At 32.8% G+C, this 20321-nt stretch overlaps 3 protein-coding genes and 1 long non-coding RNA gene across 5 annotated transcripts; 3 read left to right on the top strand and 1 right to left on the bottom strand.

Annotated features, from left to right (window-relative positions):
• The first annotated feature begins 39 nt into the window (after window positions 1-39).
• On the top strand, window positions 40-5863 carry LOC125857092 (uncharacterized). 2 transcript variants are annotated; one of them, XR_007445595.1, is made up of 4 exons: window positions 40-111; window positions 2039-3044; window positions 3174-3217; window positions 5401-5863. It is a non-coding gene; the product is annotated as an uncharacterized LOC125857092 (long non-coding RNA). The 2 variants fall into 2 exon arrangements; XR_007445594.1 differs by having other exon boundaries at window positions 2039-3062.
• A 1492-nt stretch (window positions 5864-7355) lies between these two features.
• On the top strand, window positions 7356-8146 carry LOC125856379 (heavy metal-associated isoprenylated plant protein 30-like). Its single transcript, XM_049535911.1, has 3 exons — window positions 7356-7467; window positions 7623-7695; window positions 7777-8146. Exons 1-3 carry the CDS (start codon window positions 7456-7458, stop codon window positions 7974-7976), a joined length of 285 nt encoding a protein of 94 aa, XP_049391868.1. The 5' UTR covers window positions 7356-7455; the 3' UTR covers window positions 7977-8146.
• A 1303-nt stretch (window positions 8147-9449) lies between these two features.
• On the top strand, window positions 9450-12603 carry LOC125856470 (uncharacterized). Its single transcript, XM_049536027.1, has 5 exons — window positions 9450-9706; window positions 10098-10440; window positions 11015-11286; window positions 11519-11715; window positions 12168-12603. Exons 1-5 carry the CDS (start codon window positions 9517-9519, stop codon window positions 12600-12602), a joined length of 1437 nt encoding a protein of 478 aa, XP_049391984.1. The 5' UTR covers window positions 9450-9516; the 3' UTR covers window position 12603.
• Window positions 12604-17218: 4615 nt separating this feature from the next.
• On the bottom strand, window positions 17219-18416 carry LOC125854580 (AT-hook motif nuclear-localized protein 3). Its single transcript, XM_049534160.1, has 4 exons — window positions 17796-18416; window positions 17590-17715; window positions 17361-17510; window positions 17219-17254 (listed from the first exon to the last, which is right to left on the bottom strand). Exons 1-4 carry the CDS (start codon window positions 18414-18416, stop codon window positions 17219-17221), a joined length of 933 nt encoding a protein of 310 aa, XP_049390117.1.
• Between the last annotated feature and the right edge of the window lie 1905 nt (window positions 18417-20321).

Below are 20321 nucleotides of genomic sequence, written 5' to 3'. Positions count from 1 at the left end.
TCAAGTCTTTGCAACTAATAAAGCCAGAGGTATAAAAAGCAAAAAACCGTTGTCTTTCTCAGCTTCAGGTAATTGCTTCTGGTTTCCCGATGGTCTCTCCGGCCACCTGAGGTTCTGGTCACTGCCTTCTACCTTCTATCTTGTCACTTGTGTGTGGAATTCTTGGTTTTGGTTTTTTGTTATGTTTCTTTTGCCTCTTTTCTTCTCACTGCCGGCCCTCTTCCTCAGCTCCATTTGTTCATTTTTGGTTCTGTTTCAGAGTCTCCTGATGTATGTGTTTTTGTTGCTTTTGATGCCCAAGTGTGCTCTTTTTTGCCTCTCTTACTTGACACTAGCTTCTAGGTGCTGTCTTGCTGCAAGTCCATTTATGTGCTGCTTTCGATTGATTGTCGATCTTGTCTTGCTGAAATTTCTTTAATATACTGACTAAGGTTTGGGATTTTACTGATTTCCATCGATTGTAGAGCAATAGAATGAGCATCCTAATACCACACACTGTTCCACCCTCGATAGATTCTGTACTGTCCCAGTGAGCTGGGTTACCTGTTTTTGCGCATGCCTCCTTTTTGGCCGCTCTATGTTTATTTGTTTGTATCTTTCTTTAGCATTGTTCTGATTCTGTTTTTGTGTTTCATCCTGTGTGTTCTCCGTTTTGATATGCAAAGCTGTTGATGTTAAAAAATTCCTCATAGTTCTCCTCTCTTATGATTTGAGGATGAGATCATGAGAATACTTTTTATTAAATTGAGCATTCGAACTAAGTCAGACACTTGAACTAAGTCATGTTTCAATTGAGCACCTGAACTCCTAATAAAGTGTTTCAATTAGAAACTTTTGGTTCAAATTTCTGAAAAAAAATATTTTCATTAGTCTATTAGAGGTGAAAGGCTAAATTGTACTAGAAGATCCAGAACTATGCAGGGTTTCTCCAATACCATTTTGGACCTTGAACTGATTGATCCTCCTCTCCAAGGAGCATAACTTGTTGCCTTTCTGTTATCTGTTTGAACGTGCTACTCTGCTTATGTTCTTAGGTAGCGGAGATCCTGGAAATTAGTTTATGTGAATCAGATACTAAAACTGATACCACAACTTTCTAACTGTCGAAGGACCTAAAGCAAGAGTAGTTCATGAAGCTTGTGCTTTGACCAACCCACTTGGTTGCTGTACGACTGATTTTCCTCTATTATTAGAATAAGTCCCTGTAAGTCTATTGTGCCACAGATATTCGTGGCAGTAGCGGCATAACATCTTATGCTGCTGAACTTTTTCTGCCACTGATCATCAGCAATGGAATACACATGGTTTCATGTAAAAGTTCATGTTAAAATGAGGAAAATATTGAGTTGGAAGCATGCCGAATAAGAGGAATATAACTTGAATAGGGAAGTTCATTATGCTGCATGTCTCTGATTGCAGCTATGTGATGCGGATGAGTCTGCTATGAATTTAATGTTGTGCATTTAATGTTTTCACTGACAATAGTTGCTTCACTGTTGATAGGATACTATTTCGACAGAAATTAAAACTAGTAGATGGGAATTGCTCTGTGTAACTTGTTCATTTTCCTGATGCACACTCAACTAGGATTGTTTCATGGATGGAGTCCATTATAGACAAAAGGATTAATCCAACAACCATGTTCCTGTATTAAGTTTGCAATGCTACCTCGTGATGTCTATTTGAGAAAGAAATATTTGGGCAATTATTAGGTGGAGATGCTTCTGAATTTACTCTCTCAATGTTGGCCTTGCTACGACTCTTATTTAGTTCTTTTTTCGATGTCTAGAAACCATGAAAACATCGTAGAAGAAATTGTTATCCTGATAATATTCTTGTATGTCAGACTTCTCTGCCTAACACTCAGAAAATGAGATTGGCTGATGCCCTCTTAGATCTTGCTCTCCGTACTAACTGAGCCTATTTTCTGATTTTACTACAGAAGTGTATCCATTGGTGCAAACACTTTCACAAACTTCTCTCATTATGGTGGTATCTTATCATATTTATTAAGTGAATTCCTTAACCCTTGTTGCAGGTGAGTTCAACTGTGAGATTGAAAAAGATGGAAAGGTCCTGATTCAAGGGGTGACATCAACTGGTGGAAGAACCATTTCAAGATATTCTCGGGTCTTTGATACGAAAATCCAGCAACAATGTCCATGAGGAGCTTTCACTGTCTCCTTTAGTTTGCCCCGGGCCTACCGATCCAAGGTTGTTTTCACCAAATTTCAGATCTGAGGGCATTTTTTAGACTGTTGTGGTGAAGTACGACCCGGTAGGTCATGTGAACAACCATTTAAGCCAGACCCACCACAGAAAGCTCTTCTCAGTGGAGCCAATGTGCTGTGTGTACTAAACTTGTAGATAATGTTTTACCATGTAAATAGAGACAATTACAGTTCAAATGATTCCCTATTTTGTTTTGGATCACCAAAATAGCACTGAAAACTGAGGATAGTCAAGACAGGAAGTTGGAACCTAGTTTTCTGAAATCCACTTGCTAAGATTTTGTTTTCTTCATGGATAATGAAATCTACTTGAGCTTTGTCTTAAAATTAGGGTAGTGAAAATTGTGCTTAAATGGTGTTGAAATTGTGCTTAAATGGTGCTGAAATTGTGTTGAAAGGGTGCTGAAAATGAACTAATTTATAGCTGCATTAGCTGCTGAAAAACAGCCAAAATGCACCTATTTCGCACGCAATTGCTGCTGCATTATGTGCTGAAATGCAGTCAATATAGCACTGAAATGATTTTGTTTTGGATCACCAAAATAGCACTGAAAACTGAGGATAGTAAAGACAGGAAGTTGGAACCTAGTTTTCTGGTTTTTTTCTTTTTGTCATGATAGGAACCTATTGTCCTGAAATCCACTTGCTAAATTGGAACCTAGTTTTCTTAAGATAAGCGAAAAGGCATATTGTCCAAAATTGCTTCTTGTTTTGTTCTGTGAAAGCTGTCTTCTTCAGAATGCTGTTAGAAGAAAATAAATGAAAAGAAAAATTACACATGGACACTTCCAGCGGTATGTATAACATGAAAAGGTTGAAACTTGAAACTCAGTAAGGTTCTTTTCTTTGGAAGTTATTATCCCATAATTTTCCATTTTTCTCTTAAAATTTATGTTGCTCGGATCTAACACTTTTTGCTTTGTTATCACTTATCTGACACAGTTTGCAAAGGATTTTGGTCTAGAGTTCATTCTTTTATATATCAGGTAGATTTCCTTACATTTTCACCTTGATAAAGAAGCTGATTTTTTGTCTCTGGCGGATTGACCAATGAAGAGCATTTGTGTTCTTCTTTGTTTTAATTTTTTGCTTTATGGCTTTCTTATCCTATAATCTGTTTCTTGTGCTGAAAGGGTGCTGAAAATGAACTAATTTATAGTTGCTGAAAAAACAGCCGAAATGCACCTATTTCGCATGCAATTGCTGCTGCATTATGTGCTGAAATGCAGCCAATATAGCACTGAAAACTGAGGATAGTAGAGACAGGAAGTTGGAACTTAGTTTTCTGGGTTTTTTTTTTGTCATGATAGGAACCTATTGTCCTGAATTCCACTTGCTAAATTGGTCCAAATGAAGACATAATACACTTGCAATGATTTTTTCCCCATGATTGGAACCTAATTTTCTGAAGTAAAAAATATATTTAAAAGAGCTTTTCATATGGTCCAAGATTGGTTGTTGATTTATTCTGAGGAGGCTGTCTTCTACAGGATGTTGTTGGAAGAAAATAAACGAAAAGTAGAAATGGATTTGTTGTGTGAAGAAATGGAAAAAAATATTTAACGAGTCCCACTAGTTTTTGGCTTACCTAGAAAAATAGTAGAGAAAATGGTCTAAAACCCCCCCAACCTATACCCGAAATTCAACTACACCCTCCAACTTCACGGGTGCCCTATCTCCCCCTGGACATTTTATTTGTCTATTTATTACACACTTGAGTGCTGCCCTGTCCACATAAACCAAATAAATTGTCTCACGTGTTTGCACGCGCGGGTCCCCACCCACTTCAACCCCCAATTCTTGTTTTTTCTCCATTTCCCTCCTAAAAACGTTAGAAACCCCAAAGAGAAGCTTTTCATCTCGTTTTCTCCATTTGAATCAAAGCATTTCTGGTGATGATTGAAGCATTTTTGTGTGTATTTTCAACTTGATTAAGTAGTGTATCAACTGATTTAGTAAAGGTTAGTTCTTTGTCCCTTATTTCGAGTTTGTGCTTTATTAGGTTTCTGTTAATTTGTGAAATTAAGAGCAACATTGTGTGAAATATTATGTCTGATTCATCCATACAAAACGTATTCAAGTTTTCATTTACCATTTTTAACGAATTTTGAGAAAATTCAAAATTCAAATTAGAGACCCTAAATAAGAAATTAGAGCAGATTACAAATCCTAACTTCAAGATTGAAAGTGGAAATGAACATAAACAACTAAAACCTACTTTAAATTGAAAGAAAATCGTGAAATTTTTAAAAAAGGAACAAGGGCTAATGGTGGGGAAGAAAGAAAAATGGTTTTATTTAACTTGGGAAGATGACCGTTGGAGAAGTACACTTTTTTTGGTCAAAATTTAAGGCTATTGCCTCTTCTCACGCGCCTAGAGGAGGTGCTCTCACCTCCTATGACAGGTCAGCACTCAAATGTGTAGTAAATAGACAAATAATATGTTAGGGGGTGATAGGACACCTGTAAAGTTGGAGTGTGTAGTTGGGATTTGGGGTATAGGTTGGAGGGTTTTAGACCATTTTCTCAAAATAGTATTGGCATTTAGTAGTTTGATGTCATGTCCAAAGAAAGATGCATTACAGATTCAAACAGCCTAATGGCAGCAGAGATGTGTGTTCTCATCTTAAGGTTGATTTGTAACGTCAGACCTAGCTGGAACACCTGCTTTTCCATGCCCTCATCAGCTCCTGTAAGAGTAAGGACACACTCACTTTGAGTGAATTCTGCTCTTTTCTCCTTCAGTTCACTGGGGGTCGTTTGGTTCGCGAACAAAGTTATCACAGGATTATAGTTTTGGATTATAATCCTGGGGATTCTGACAATTGTGCTTAAATGGTGCTGAAATTGTGCTGAAAATGAACTAATTTACAGCTGCTGAAGGAACAGCCAAAATGCACTTATTTTGCAGGCAATTATGTGCTGGAATGCAGCCAAAAGCACCTGCACAGCTTTAAACTAATTTCTTATGGAGGATTCGACACATAACCAAAAGAGGAGTTGGAGCAATATAGCTTAAAACTAATTTCTTTATATATCTTTTCAGAGTCTTGTGGGGAGAAAATGGAATTGTTGTATAATGAAATAGAAAAATAAATTTAATGAGTAGTACTAGTGTTTGGTTTACCTAGAACATTTCATCTTGTGTCCTAAGAAAGATACATAACAGATTGAAGCAGCTAAATGGAGGAAGAAGAGATCGATGTCTGTTTTTATTCAATGTGGAAATTTATAACGTCAGTCCTAGCTGGAACACCTGCTTTCCCATGCCCTCATCAGCTGCTACAAGGCACCTCACTTGACACTCTTCTTTGTGTGAATCCTTCTTTGAAGAAGTCGACGGATATATATATTTCCTCAAGGTCAGTTCACTTTGTAGTAACCAAGTTACACTCAAATGGTGTTCTGGAACTTAGAGCTTAGATTGCTGTCGTCTCATTAGAATGATTGCCAGCCCAAGTTGTCTGATTCTGCCAGTTTCTGTTGCAGTTTATATAGTGTAACTTAGTGCTGAACTTTGTTTGTTAAGTTAATTACTTGATTATGGATCATTCAATGAAATTCTTGATAAATTAGTAGCCCATACTTGATTATGTAAGCCATATTTCCAGAACAACTAAAAAATAATTGAAAACTAGATATGTTTTGTTAACTTTCCGGTGTTATCTCTATATTATGTTATTCATGCTGATGTTCAGTCTTCACAATGGTTGATTGATGAGTTGTTTTTTTTTAACATTTGAAATTGAGTTAATTAGATTAAATACCCATTTTCTAACATAAACAATCAACAAATAACGTACGATCGATGTCATCATGTGGACCAATAATATGGTTTTTTTTTTCAAGAAGAGTAGTGAGGGAAGTAAGCAAATGAATTAATCCTTAAACTGAAAATGAGATTGTAGTATTTCAAATTTGATTTTTGAGCAAAGTAAATGTTGAAATTCCCGAGGATATGCCAGAGTTAGTGATCAAGAAATTAAAGGAGAAACATTGACCAAAAGAAGTGATAAAGAGATTCAAACATATTTTTCAAAACGTTCAATTTATTATATTCAAAGAATTACTTATATAATAAAAACAAAAGAGAAAGTATATAAATATAATACTACTATCGAGTAATCCCCACACATATCTAACTTCTTGAGATGCATAGAAAAATACAATGGGATCTTCTGTCTTGGGCCTGCACATATAGCTTTTGTCTTGTTCCCTTATCTTTGGACATGACCAGTTTGACATATCTTTTCAAAATCAATTGTTTAAGGTTTAGCAATCCCATGTTTTAGTTTGTTGGAAACTATAGATGAACATTTGTTGTACGTTCATTTGGTTGCTGATAATTAGAGTTATACATACATGTATAAGTAATATAGAGTTTCATACATAAATAACTATCGATCAAACGACTTGTTATTGTATCCTAAGTAAAATCATAACAACTAAGAGAAATAGCTGCGCTAAGTAATAAAACTTGGCCCTCCTAATTAATTTATTAGCTTAGACCGGCTAGGTAGCTTTAAATTTTAATTTCATTTCCTCTTTTTGTTCACTCCACACAACGAGAAACCATACCATGTATAGGTTAATAATTAATTAAAAAAGATAAATCACATAGCTAATTTTTCTTTTTTTCTAGATGTAGGTAGAGAAAAAGCAAAGTTGGACTCGTCAAAGGCTAATCATTGGGAATGATTCTTAACTAACGCCCACATTGCTTTTAGGCACATTATCAAAGAAAGAGGGGACCTTTGAAGCTCGACCTGCCTTCACCATACTACCAACTTATACTATTATGTTGCTAACTCTTTGTTTGGGATAACTTATTTATATCATAGTGATGGGACAAGTTATTCCTGAATAATTAATCATGGGATAACTTATTTCCAACCAAACGAAACCAACAAAATAAGAAATTAAAAGGTGTGATTTGGATGTGGATGAGAGTAGATTTCTTGTTAAATGGTTTTCCTTGCAATCTACTGATCCTTTTAATAAAGCACAAAAAAAAAAAAAAAAAGCAGATCATTTCCATCACCAAGATTCACTTTGATGTTTATTCCCCTTAGCTACTTTTGTCTACATATATATATGTTACCTCTCTTGCAAATTGTTTTATCCATTATTCTTCTTCCTTTGTGCCATTTTCCAGCACATACACACTACTTCCTCACTCTATCATTCCACCTTGTTTGTTGCTTAATTAGTCACTCCATCGATCATGAACATGGAGGTTTGTACACTCACTTATCATCTTTCTAATTTCCAGTTGTTCCTCTACAATATATATATATATATATCAAAGGTCGATTCGATCCAATATTTAGTACCTAACACATTAGACACTTGAAATTGCTAATATTTTTGAGTTTGTTTTGTGGCATGCAGACAGTTGAATTGAAGGTAGAGATGGTTGGAATACATGAGAAAAGAGTGAGGAAATGTCTCTCTAAATTAAAAGGTAATCATTAATTATATATTATATATGTTATAATTAAATTTGAGATATTGATATGTGTTTAATTATGATGCGATATTGCAGGAATAGATAAAGTAGAAGTGGAAGGGAAGAGTGAGAAAGTGGTTGTGATGGGGTATGCACACAAAAACAGAATACTTAAAGCAATAAGGAGAAGTGGTCTTAAAGCTGATTTTTGGTCACCTCAAAATGAACTTCTTCAAGCTTACGCTGCTTCTTACTCTTCTAATTTCACTTTTAACAAATTCTCCTTCTTTAATTAATTGAATGAATACCAAATTTGTTCTCTTAATTAATTTCCTCAACATAGTGTATACAATGGAAGAGTTTTCGATTCAGTTTGATGCATGTACTCTTTGTTACATAATCTTGTAGGTGGATGATCAGTTCTTGAGTAATTTGTGAAAGATTTTAAGTAATGCATGCATTTGGATTTGCACAATATATAAGAAGGTCTTTCACTCTGTAGACATTGAAATTTTGTTGGACTCTACAAGACATGTTAAAATATGTATTCAATTCCAATTAGAATTCTTCATGCCTATATAAAGGGTACTATATTCCCTTGAAAAGACATCTCGATATATTCCATAAAATTTATGGAATATTCATATAAAGGTCAAATCTAAATCATCCTAGTTCGAGAAATACGCTACTAACGGCCCTCGAATCATGGATAAATCTTAGGAGAGTAGGATCAAGGGAGGAACAGAATTGTACCCACAATCTTTATCAATGAAGTTGTGTTTCTTCTTATTTTGTTGTGATTGCAATTTATTTTCTTTCACTTTAAAATTTGTTACAAACACACTCGTTAAAAGATCAAACTCTAATATTAGAATGATCAAACTCAAAATCGTTGAGTCTAACTTTATTTAGAATTAAAAGTATTTGAAGACGAAACAATGATGAGTAGATTTCAGACGTGACACATTTTATAGTCAAAATTTCTGTATAATGAGATATTGTAGGACAAAATAATATTATAAAAAAATATATAATAAAGTGAATAAGGTATAACATAACATAAAAAACTTGATTTTAATATTTTGTTCAATACTGAGAGCAACGAGTAATGGGATAGTGTCTCCCATGATCGATAAATAAATGATTAATTATTAATTAGCACGCAAGAAACATGGTTTTTATATCTTCAGAAAAACTTATAAAGAATTTACTATTAATTTTACATTATCACTTTTAAATTGTAAATACTACTCTAACAAGTTGTTTTTAATGTTGTTGATTCATCAGTTATGTGATAAGGTTATTTTTAATTCATTATAAAATGATAACACAAATTTATGAGTAATTTTAATTTATTATTATTTTTTTAGAATTTATGGGTATAAATTATATGTTTTTTTTTTTTTTTGAAAAAAATCAAATATTTCTTCCAAAATCTAGGCATTATAAAAGTTCACCCAAAAATAACTTACCAAAAATTACTACCTCCGTTTACTTTTAATTGTTATAGTTTCTTTTTTGAAAAAATGCATAAGTATTCCCAATCTATGCTCGAAATTTCAGAGACACACTTATACTATACTATAAGGTCCTATTACCTTCAAACTTGTTTTATAAATAATTTTTTATCCCTTTTTAATCTACGTGACATGATAATTAAAAGTGAATAGCAAAAGTAGTTAAGAATTTATAGTGTAAATAAGTTTGAAAAAATTGACAATGTAAATTATTTGGAATACAATAGAGCGGGTGGGCAGGTGAATTAGTACTACTGTGTTGTGGTTCCAAAAGAGGAAAAACTTTGGGGAAACGTAGCATTAGGTTGGGGGAAGAAAAATGCATCTGAGCGAAAACGAAGGGATAGAGAAGTACAGTTTCGTGGTTACAGGTGGACTCGGTTTTATAGGCGCCGCACTTTGTCTTGAACTCGTCAGAAGGGGTGCTCGTCTTGTTAAAGCATTTGATCTTAGAACCCATTCTCCTTGGTCATCTCAACTCACTCAATATGGGGTTCACCTCATCCAGGGTATCCCCCCTTTTCGACATTTAGTCAACTTTTGTCATTCAATTTGGAAATTCACATTTCTCCTTTTTTCTTTTTCGTTTTGTATTGGGTTGACTGATGATTCCCCCTTTCTGTTTGCTTCTCTATTTATCCTGTAATTCAACATTGGTTTCATTTGGCGGACTAAAATCCCAATTCCGATCTATATAAGTAACAAAAGGATCATGAGTTAGTGCTTTATTTGGTATAGTTGATTCATTGATTGATTGATTATTAAGGAATTTGTCTGTGTTTAGAAATTGATAACTAGTTTATAGTCAGTCCTCTTGTTATGATTGCGGGAACTGATGATACAGTATTTACACCGAGTCCTTTCTGCAGCTACTCAATTTGCTTGGTTTTCAAATTTCAGGGGATATAACAGACAAACAACAAGTCCAGAAAGCACTACAAGGGTCAGATTGTGTTTTCCATCTTGCTTCTTATGGCATGTCGGGGAAAGAAATGCTTCAATATAGTCGTGTTGATGAGGTCAATATTAATGGAACCTGCCACATTATTGATGCTTGCCTTGACCATCAGATTAAGAGGCTTGTTTATGTCAGCACACCTAATGTTGTTTATGGTGGTAAGGAAATTGTTAATGGCAATGAGAACCTACCTTATTTTCCAATAGATGACCATGTTGATCCATATGGACGAAGCAAATCAATTGCTGAACAATTGGTCCTAAAGAGTAACGGTCGTCCCTTCACGTAAGTTATCTTTACAGGAACATTTCATTCACAATCCACCATAATATATCCTGCAAATGTATGCTATAGAGAGCTTTACTCCCTCTTTATACAATGTAATAGAAACTAGACATATAAGTCATCCCCTTTCCCTGATGCATTATGAGTTTTGACACTTTTTTCTAATTCCCTCAGGATTGACAGCAGTGACCTATCATGTTGTACCATATGATACATGCTATAGAAAATAGCTAGATGTCTAGACTGAATAGTTGCATTTGCAAGATTGTTTTTAACTGGAAGATAAGTTTCCTTTTGATAGAAAAAACAAAATGAGCAAAATCTCATCGGCTTTCCTTTGCCAGTGCAAACATTTTTTAATCAGTTTCTGCCTGTGCAAACATGTATGACAAAAAGCTGCCAAAACCCTTTGTAGTGATGCTAGTAACCCCTCAATAGCTGTTTGACCGTTTCAGCTGTGTGTGTGTATATGTATATTTATGATTGTTCACAGCAAGAACTGCTACTTGATGTTGTATTGACATAATTTATATGGTTGTTTTCTCTCTTCTCGGCATGTATGTTCATTGCACAGTAAGAAGAATGGCAAATGCCTTTACACCTGTGCAATTCGTCCAGCTGCTATATATGGTCCAGGTGAAGAAAGGCACCTGCCGAGGATCATAACTCTTACAAAGCTAGGTCTGTTTCCCTTTAAAATCGGTTCACCAAATGTAAAATCAGATTGGGTGTACGTCGACAATCTTGTATTGGCACTTTTATTGGCTAGCATGGGACTTTTGGATGACATCCCTGGCAGAGAAGGGCTTCCAATTGCTGCTGGTCAACCTTATTTTATATCAGATGGTAAATACTCGTTGGCTTATATTTGTTGTGTAGGAATGTGGAATCTTGTTTTGGACCAAGTGGAGGTGTAATTATTAATTTCTAATTAAGATTATTTTTTTAGGATTCTCCAAAGACTTAAGAATCTAATTGCTTATCAGAGTAAAAAATGTTTCTATAAGCAGAGCAGTTTTTACTTGTTACTTACTGCATGTCTGCATCACCTTCCTTCATCAATGATCTTCTGTTGCAGGTTCTCCCATCAACAGTTTCGAGTTCCTTCGCCCTTTACTGAAAAGCCTGGATTATGATCTACCAAAGACATCACTAGCTGTCTCTCATGCTCTTCTTCTGGGAAAAATTTTCTGGGCTTTCTACTCCTTTCTGTATCCTTGGTTGAATAGTAGGTGGCTTCCTCAACCTCTGATCCTTCCTGCTGAAGTCTACAAGGTTAGTGCTTCATATTTGAATCTAATTTTGCTTCTTTTATTCAAATGAGTAGGCTTCACTGGCATTATCAAAAAACAGTTTTATATACTACATATCTTTCCACCGGCTTTTACTCAGTTTATGGCATTTCTTACTACTGTGGAATTGATAATATATCTATAACTCGTGCATATCTACTTGGGCAAATGTACCAGATTCTTTTTTCTTTTTGTTACGAAGATGGTCTTTATTGGTCAGAAACTGTCAATGGTTAAATACCTTAATTGTTTGACCTTGCATCAAGACTTGTTCCCTTAAGTCGTTACTTCTCCCTGTTCACACCTGTATTGACACCAGACGTTCAATTTTGTCCAGCAATAGTGAACTCTCTCTGGTCATGGACACAACATTTTTCTCTACAATTGTATAAGAGGTAGAATTCTAGTTGATATTTGGTTTTCTGCTTGTGCTAGGTTGGTGTCACTCATTACTTTTCTTTCCTAAAAGCAAAAGAGGAACTTGGTTACGTCCCAATGGTGAGTTCTAAGGAGGGCATGGCTGCAACTATTGCATATTGGCAAGAAAGAAAACGGAGGAGTTTGGACGGACCTACAATATGGGCATGGCTGTTTTGTGTGATTGGAATGTCGGCATTGTTTGCTGCTGCGTATCTGCCTGATTATGGACCCATTCCCTTTATTAGAGCAGTTCACCTCTTCTTCTTTCGCTCTATGTTGGCATTGAAAGTTATTTTTGTTCTAGCAGCTGCTGCACACGTAGGTGAAGCTATATATGCATGGAATGTTGCAAAAACAATAGATCCTGCAAATGCAAGAGGGTGGTTTTGGCAGACATTTGCTTTGGGGATATTTTCCCTACGATTACTTCTGAAGAGAGCTAAAAAGTAGGATTACCATATTTCTTGCTCGACTCTTAACTATGAAGCATGTAATTGCAATCACATCAAAGTTGAGACATAATGACAACTTTTCAGTACTCAAGTTTTTTCTCCTTGTTTTTGGTCTCAGCAAACTATCTTTGTTTTGTTGGTATAATAAACGAGTTTAACTTCTCATCCTGATCTTGTACTCGTTGATTCCTTGCATCTCCTGGACAGGATTGTCCGCATCAAACAAGATGTTCTATGGTAAACCACTGCATTACTTGACCAACCTAACCTAGCTCTATGTAGTGCAGTGGTTAACCGCTTAATTGATGCGATGCAGTCAATCCTGTCCAGAGGTGCATTACGAGGTGCGTCTCTGACCAGCGGGACACGAACTTCCTCCTCGATGAAGCCATAGATCGGATTGTTTCTATAGAAAGTCATTTATTTATTTGGTCAAAAGTTAGATATTTATAACCCAAAATGTGTCAGAGTTTTGGAAAGTTATTTATTTATTTGGTCAAAATTTATTTAGATATAGAATGGACAAATGAAAGTGTATTAATAACCAAAAAGACGTAAGAATTTTGGAAAGTTATTTATTTGTTTTGTGAAAATTTATACATAAAATAGACAAATGAAAGTCTATTTATTACCAAAAAAATGTCAGAACCTTAGAAAGTTATTTATTTTTAAAATCATATCATATATTTATATAAAAGAGAATCCTAGGGCCACCTACGTAAATTTATTTATTTCCAAAAATACCCTTTTCCTTTCATGAAAGATGTGACTTTTATGAAAAAGTTGTGATTTTTATGAAAAAGTTGTGATTTTTATGAAAAAGTTGTGACTTTTATGAACAGTTGCGACTTTTATGAATAATTGCGATTTTTATGAAAAATTGTGATTTTTATGAAAGGTTGTGACCTTTCTAAAGGGTTGTAACTTTTCCAAAGTGTTGTGACATTTCCGATAAGGTACAATAAGTATTTGTTCACACTATCCTTTTTGTCTATAAATAGAGGGAATTTCTCTCATTTTAAAACAACGAAAATTTTGAACTTTTCTTCTTCTTTTACACAATCAAATATTTGTGTATTTTGCTCCTATTGAGTGGCTCATTGACACCATTGATTTTGTATCAATACACTTGTGAATAGAATCGTTCCATCTTGAGAGGATCTATTCCTTTAAATCTCGGGTACTAGAGGAGAATAATTTCCTTAAGGGGACATTGTGCATTCAGTGGACTCAATTTTTTTCTTTTTGTTTCATTTTATTGTTATAGATCCTGGTATATTTTTTTAGGAAAAAATGTTTGAAATATATTCGAACTTTGACCGAAATTGCAGTAATGATATCAAACTTTGGAAATGATTTTTTACCTCCTACACTATTTAATAGTTTATTTTAAAGGTATATATATGTCCACGCGGACATCATAAATAATAACGTGTCCACATGGCACATATATACTTTTTAAATAAACTATTAAATAGTGTATGAGGATAAAAGGTCCTCCATAAACTTTGGTATCGTAACAGTACTTTCGGCCAAAGTTGGAGTATAGTCGCCCCTAAAAGAATGTGTACCGACAAACATAGTCGCTGCTAATACCTATAATAGTCGCCACTAATAGTTTGTTTTAGTGGCAATATTAGTCGCCGCTAATACCTATAATAGTCGCCACTAAAAAAATGTTTTAGTGGCAACATTAGTCGCTGCTAATGCCTATAATAGTCGCCACTAAAAGAAAGTTTTAGTGGCAACATAAGTCGCCGCAAATACCTGTAATAGTCGCCACGAATTTAGTGACAAGATTAATCGCCGCTAATGCCTATAATAGTCACCAATAAAAGATCGTTTTAGTGGCAACATTAGTCACTGCTAATGCCTATAATAGTCGCCACTACATAAATGTTTTAGTGGCAACATTAGTTGCTGCAAATACCTGTAATAGTCGCCACTAAAAGAATATTTTAGTGGCAACATTAGTTGCTGCTAAAGCCTATAATAGTCGCCACTAAAAGTGTGTTTTAGTGGCAAACTTAGTCGCTGCAAATACTTATAATAGTCGCCACTAATAGTTTGTTTTAGTTGCAACATTAGTCGCTGCTAATACCTAACCACTAAAAGGAAGTTTTAGTGGCAACAACAATCGCTGCTAATACCTATAATAGTCACCACTAAAAAATGTTTTAGTAGCAACATTAGTCGCTGCTAATGCCTATAATAGTCGCCACTAAAAGAAGAGTTTGTTTTAGTGCCAAGATCTATCTTGGACAAAACTCATCTTTTTAATGTTTTTCTTTTTTTCCTTCTCATTCAACTCTTCTAAATATTTTTTTGTGTGAGTTATGACTATTTTTTGCAAGCTTAATTTGAAGAATATGAAATAAACCTGCTCTAAATAAAAGTAATATCTTAAGATACAAAAGATATGTCTATTAACATAGATTTTTTGTCATTTATGTCCCAAGTTATTGCTGAGCATTTGAGCTATTTATGTTAGACTCATTTTTAATTTTTTAAGGTTCGAAAATATTTCTTTAACATGAGTCTAGAATCCAACATTTTGATCTACTTGTACTTTTATAATGCAACAATTATACATATATATTTCTGAAAAAGTCGTAAAGTTGCATTGACGAAATATCTAGAAGGGTCTTCAAAGCAGTAATTTAATGAAGAATTAATTTCTAAAATGGTCAACAATATTATTTTGTTGTTGTTTCAAATTATTTCTCTCCTTCTATAAATTACAATAACGAAAAGCAGTGAACATTTGACCTCAGACAAGTAGATTGTCTCTAAAAAAAATTATTTATGTTGTTGGGGTGTACATTTTTAACGGTCTTAACTTATTTATAATTAATATTGATTATCAAAAACTTTTACATAAATTTTTTTTTCACAAGGAGTTATTCTAACCATAAAATTATCAGATTCTAGATTTTTTTTGTCTTTTTCATGTACAAAAAAATAGAAAAAATTATGTTTAATCGCTACATAAAAATATCACTCAGTTTTAACAACACAATTATATCATCAAACATATATTATGATAAATCATGTAAAAGATAAAAATGATTAGATCTCAAGATATTTTTAATCATTCAATATATATTTACAATTCTTTAGATATGTGATAATGTCAAATCATTTAATTTCTATTGAAATAGTTTTAAAACCTACTAAAATTTACTTTTTGTTTTCTTATAACAGTCGATTATTGGAAAAGTTATTCAAAAGTTTAGAAAGATTATTTATGCCCACGCAAAGCGCGGGTAAATTACCTACTTAAGATATATAATAGACCAATCAAAGTCTATTTATTACCAAATATATGTCAAAATTTCGGGAAGTTATTTATTTATTAGGTGATAATATAAATACTTGATTAAATTTTAGTAATAAAAATATATGTATTTATCGGTTTTGCATAAATAAGTAAATCTTTTTATACGCACCAAAAATCAATGAAAGTGAAGGCAAGGTTATAATTATTCTATTATAGAATTTTGAATCTATTCTAAATTCGTTGGTAAATAAATGGTAAAGGTAAACCTATAATTGTTCTACTATAAAATCTTGAGTCAATTCTAAAATCTTTAGCATGTAAATAATAAAGATAATTTTTTTAAAAAAAAATACTAGTAAAGCGAAACTAATATAATTGTTTTGCTATAAAAATTTTAGATTCAAACCAAATTTAATTTTATGTAACATATTGTATCTTGAAGTTATATTAAAGCCATCAAACATACTTTTCTTATATTTCATTTATTTTCTTAGCAAGAAGTGAGTTTTTGCATTTGAATAGTTGTTGATTCATTAATTTTATGGTCTATTTGTAATGAACAAAGTTCATTGGCTTCTTTTGAACTAAACAAAATTTTAAATTTTCTTTTCATCATATATCTATCTATATTATATTAAAAGCATAAATATCTTTTAAAATGTTGAATAAAGTTTATACACTCCAATAAAATTTCTACAATAGATAAAACTACAATTTACAATATTGATTCCTAAAATATATGAAAAAAAATCGTGATAAAATAAGATTTTTGAAATCTTGAAAAATTTAAAACTCCTACAATATATGATAAATAGAAAATATATGGTAAGAAGTGTACGTAAAAATTAAGAGTTTCTAATATATATATATATATATATGCGAAGAACTGCTACAATAATATGTATCACTTTTAGTGCATATGGTGTTGTTGAAACAGATTGACGTGACGAACAAAATTTATTCACTGGAAGCGATATGAAAAAGAAAAAAGAATGCGAACACCAATCTATTTATTAATCAGAAGAACTGGATACATGAAGCTAGAAAATGCAAAAAAAAAAAAACAATATCCTTCACAAAGGTATTGCATTATGAGTTTCCACTATTAAAAATGTAAACTACAAGCTCTGACAGAGGGGAATATAAAATGTAAGACATGAAACATATATAATTCCTGAATACAAAATATATATGATTCCTCTGAATGCTTATCATAACTAAATTGTACTGGATTGGTGATTCGCAACTAACTAATTAATTAAGAGTCTAGATAGAATTTATCGTTCCTCCTCTCCAATGATTTGATTTCTCCAGCATTGATATGATGATGATGACTAGGATTCCTCTGAAGTAACAATCCTAATAGTAACCTAAAAAAAAGAAGAAGAAGAAGAAGAAGGAGTTAACGACAACAATAATCCACATAAGTAGTTGTAGAGCAATATTTGTTAAGGATACAAATGCATGCAGGCGAACCTCAACTGGTGATGCAGCAGTTAGTGCACCCGCCACACGACCTTTAAAGGATATTCCATAATCTGTTGCTAAAGATATGTATAATCCACCTGTCACGCCAAGCTCATCGGACTTGAAGGAACCAGATAGAGACACTATATTATAAAGTCCCTAAGGCAAATAATAGAGGTAATCAATTTTTGTAGGATATACATATAAGAGTATATAAAACAAAAGCATTTAATTAAACCTCATGTGTTTCAATCTCTGCTTGTCTTCTAGTAATTATCACTTTGGCTATTTTGCCGGTTGCAGACAGTATGTTAACAGACTTTGGTCCATCCTTAGCAAGGGAAATGATTTTTTCAGCTACATCCTGAAAAAACAAAAACAAAAACAAATTGTAGTAAAATCATTCTAACGACGTAGTACGTAAATTAATTAATAGTATCTTACCTCTCCAGTTTCCACAACGATAACATGTTGGGTAGCCACACGATGAATGACTTGTTCAAGTGGAGCAGCAGTTAGATTTTTGTTTTTTATTGAACTTTCGCTCTTGTCAGTCTGTGACAAGTCGGCATTGGCACCAGCATCTAGGTCTTTTTTGCTTGGAATTTCGCTCTTGGACAACCCATCATTGGCAGCGGTAGAACCCTTTGGCAGTGGGGGAGCAGCAACAGCATCTAGGTCCTTTTTGCTTGGACTTTGGCTCTTGTCATTCTGTGACAATTCAGCAGAACCCTCTGGCAGTGGGGGATCAGTAGCAGCATTTAGGTCGAGTTTATCATTTTGTGACAACTCAACATTGGCACCCTCAGCATCTAAGTCCAGTTTAGTTGGAGTAGTTTCTGTGTTGTGATCATTCTGTGAAAACTCAGCATTGGGCAATCTAGAAAACATTGATTTGGTTAGAATTGATGCATCAACAAGATAGGTATAGGTGTGATCCTCAGTGTCGAAAATCGGTAAGGAATGAGGAATTGGCTCCTCGAAGAAGTCATAAATCGGATTATCAATCACCGGGTTCGAAAGTATCCATTTCCTACTCGAATCCTCAGATGCTGATGTGGACATAATTTTTAGGTCTTACCTTACCTACAAGTTGTCAATTTTTTTAGAAAATTTACAAGCTTAATAAATTAAATAAACTTATAATGAAGGAAACAAAATCTTTCAATCTAAGTGATAATTTACAAAACCTATAAATTTTTGTTTAAACTAAAAAAATTACAACAAGATAAGAGTAAAATTTGTTTAAATTAAACAATCAAACATTCAAAAATCCTCTTCATTTTTTCTTATAGAAAAGCATAAAAAGATCTATATAAATAGATAGAACATAAGAAAATAGAAGGAAAACATAAGAGAAAAAACTATGTTTAAATCCCATAACTAAAAAATTACAAGAAGATCGAGTAAAATTTGTTTAATTTTTTTTTTAGCATAAGACATAAACGATCAAAAATCATCTTTTTTTCTCTTATAAAAAAACATTAATTAAAAGATCTATATAAATAGAACATAAGAAAACATAATTAAAAAGATTATTTTTTCTTACTGAAAATAGTGAAGAACCGGAAGATAGCATACAAGGACTGAGAAAGTCCTTGAAAAGATTAGAAGAGAAAATTTGTTTTATTGGTATAGAATGAACAAATGAACTGTGTATTTATAATTAGAAAAATGTCAAATATTTTGAAAAGTCATTTATTTACTTGCATAAAATGAGATTAATTACTTAATATATATATTTATTAGTTCGGCATAAATGAGTAAGTATACACACCAAAAATCAATGGAAGTGAAGGTAAGGTTATAATTATTCTACAACAAAACATTGGATAGAATTGAAAATTTTGGAATGCATACTAAGGAAATAGATTTATAGTATAAAGAATTAATGATGTGGCATAATTGTTTGGTCAAAGATTCATAGTATAAAGAATTAATGATGTGGCATATGGTCAAAGATTCATTCTTTTTGGTTCTTTTCATTATATTTCTTCTTCTTTTTTTTCATTCAATTCTCTATAATTTAGATGGCGTGATATATCATAAAGTCAACAAACATATTTTTCTTTTATTTCAATCCTCTTGGTTTTTCCTTCCTCTTTTTTTTCATCAAGAACTGAATTTTTACATTTAAATATGTTGATTAATTAATCTTATGGTCTGTTTGTAATGAACAAAATTCTTTGGCCTTTTTTTTTTTTTTAATTAATAAAAAAATTCAAATTTTCTACCAATTTATGCCCTTAGAAATGTTGATGGAACTTTTTACTCTTTATTAAAAGAATCTACAATAGATAAATTGTAATTTACTACTAATTTTCTTAATTATTACTATTTGTTATGTTTATAATATTAATTTCTAAAATATATGAAAATTGTGATAAAATAAGAACTTTTAAATCATGAAAAAACTAATTATAAAAACAATTTCCAATTATAAGAAGTTCATTGAAATTACTTGTAGCAGACTTGTTTAATTTTCCTGAACAAATTATAAAAACAATTTTCAATAACAGTTGTTTTAGTTTAGTAAGACCGTTACTCATCTCGAGTCCAATTAGGTCGACTATTTTATTATAGAAAAACAAAATATAAGTTTTCTTAAAATGAATAGTTTAGAAGTACTCCGTAACGCCTGTCGAAGTCTAAAACTAAAACAAAAGGAGTAAAAGACCTATCTATATAACTTGCAAGTCTTAGAGCGTATATTGATATGATTTTGTTGCAGAATATGAAAATATATATGGTGGGTTTAAAATGAAAGAAAAACAACTTAAAAGGATTTTTTCATGCATGAAAGAAAAGAAAAAGGGTATAAATTAACTAGTAGTTACTACAATGTTAGGAGAGGTGGTAACTACTAGTTAATTTATGTAAATTTGTGACATGCTAGAAAATATATGTAAATTTGTGAGGAGAAAATGAAACTCAAAACCTCTGACCAGCATGAAGTTACATTCTGGTGGT

This window comes from Solanum stenotomum, chromosome 2 (assembly GCF_019186545.1).
Source record: "Solanum stenotomum isolate F172 chromosome 2, ASM1918654v1, whole genome shotgun sequence".
Taxonomy (NCBI): Eukaryota; Viridiplantae; Streptophyta; class Magnoliopsida; order Solanales; family Solanaceae; genus Solanum; species Solanum stenotomum.
This window is presented reverse-complemented; position numbering and strand designations above follow the sequence as displayed.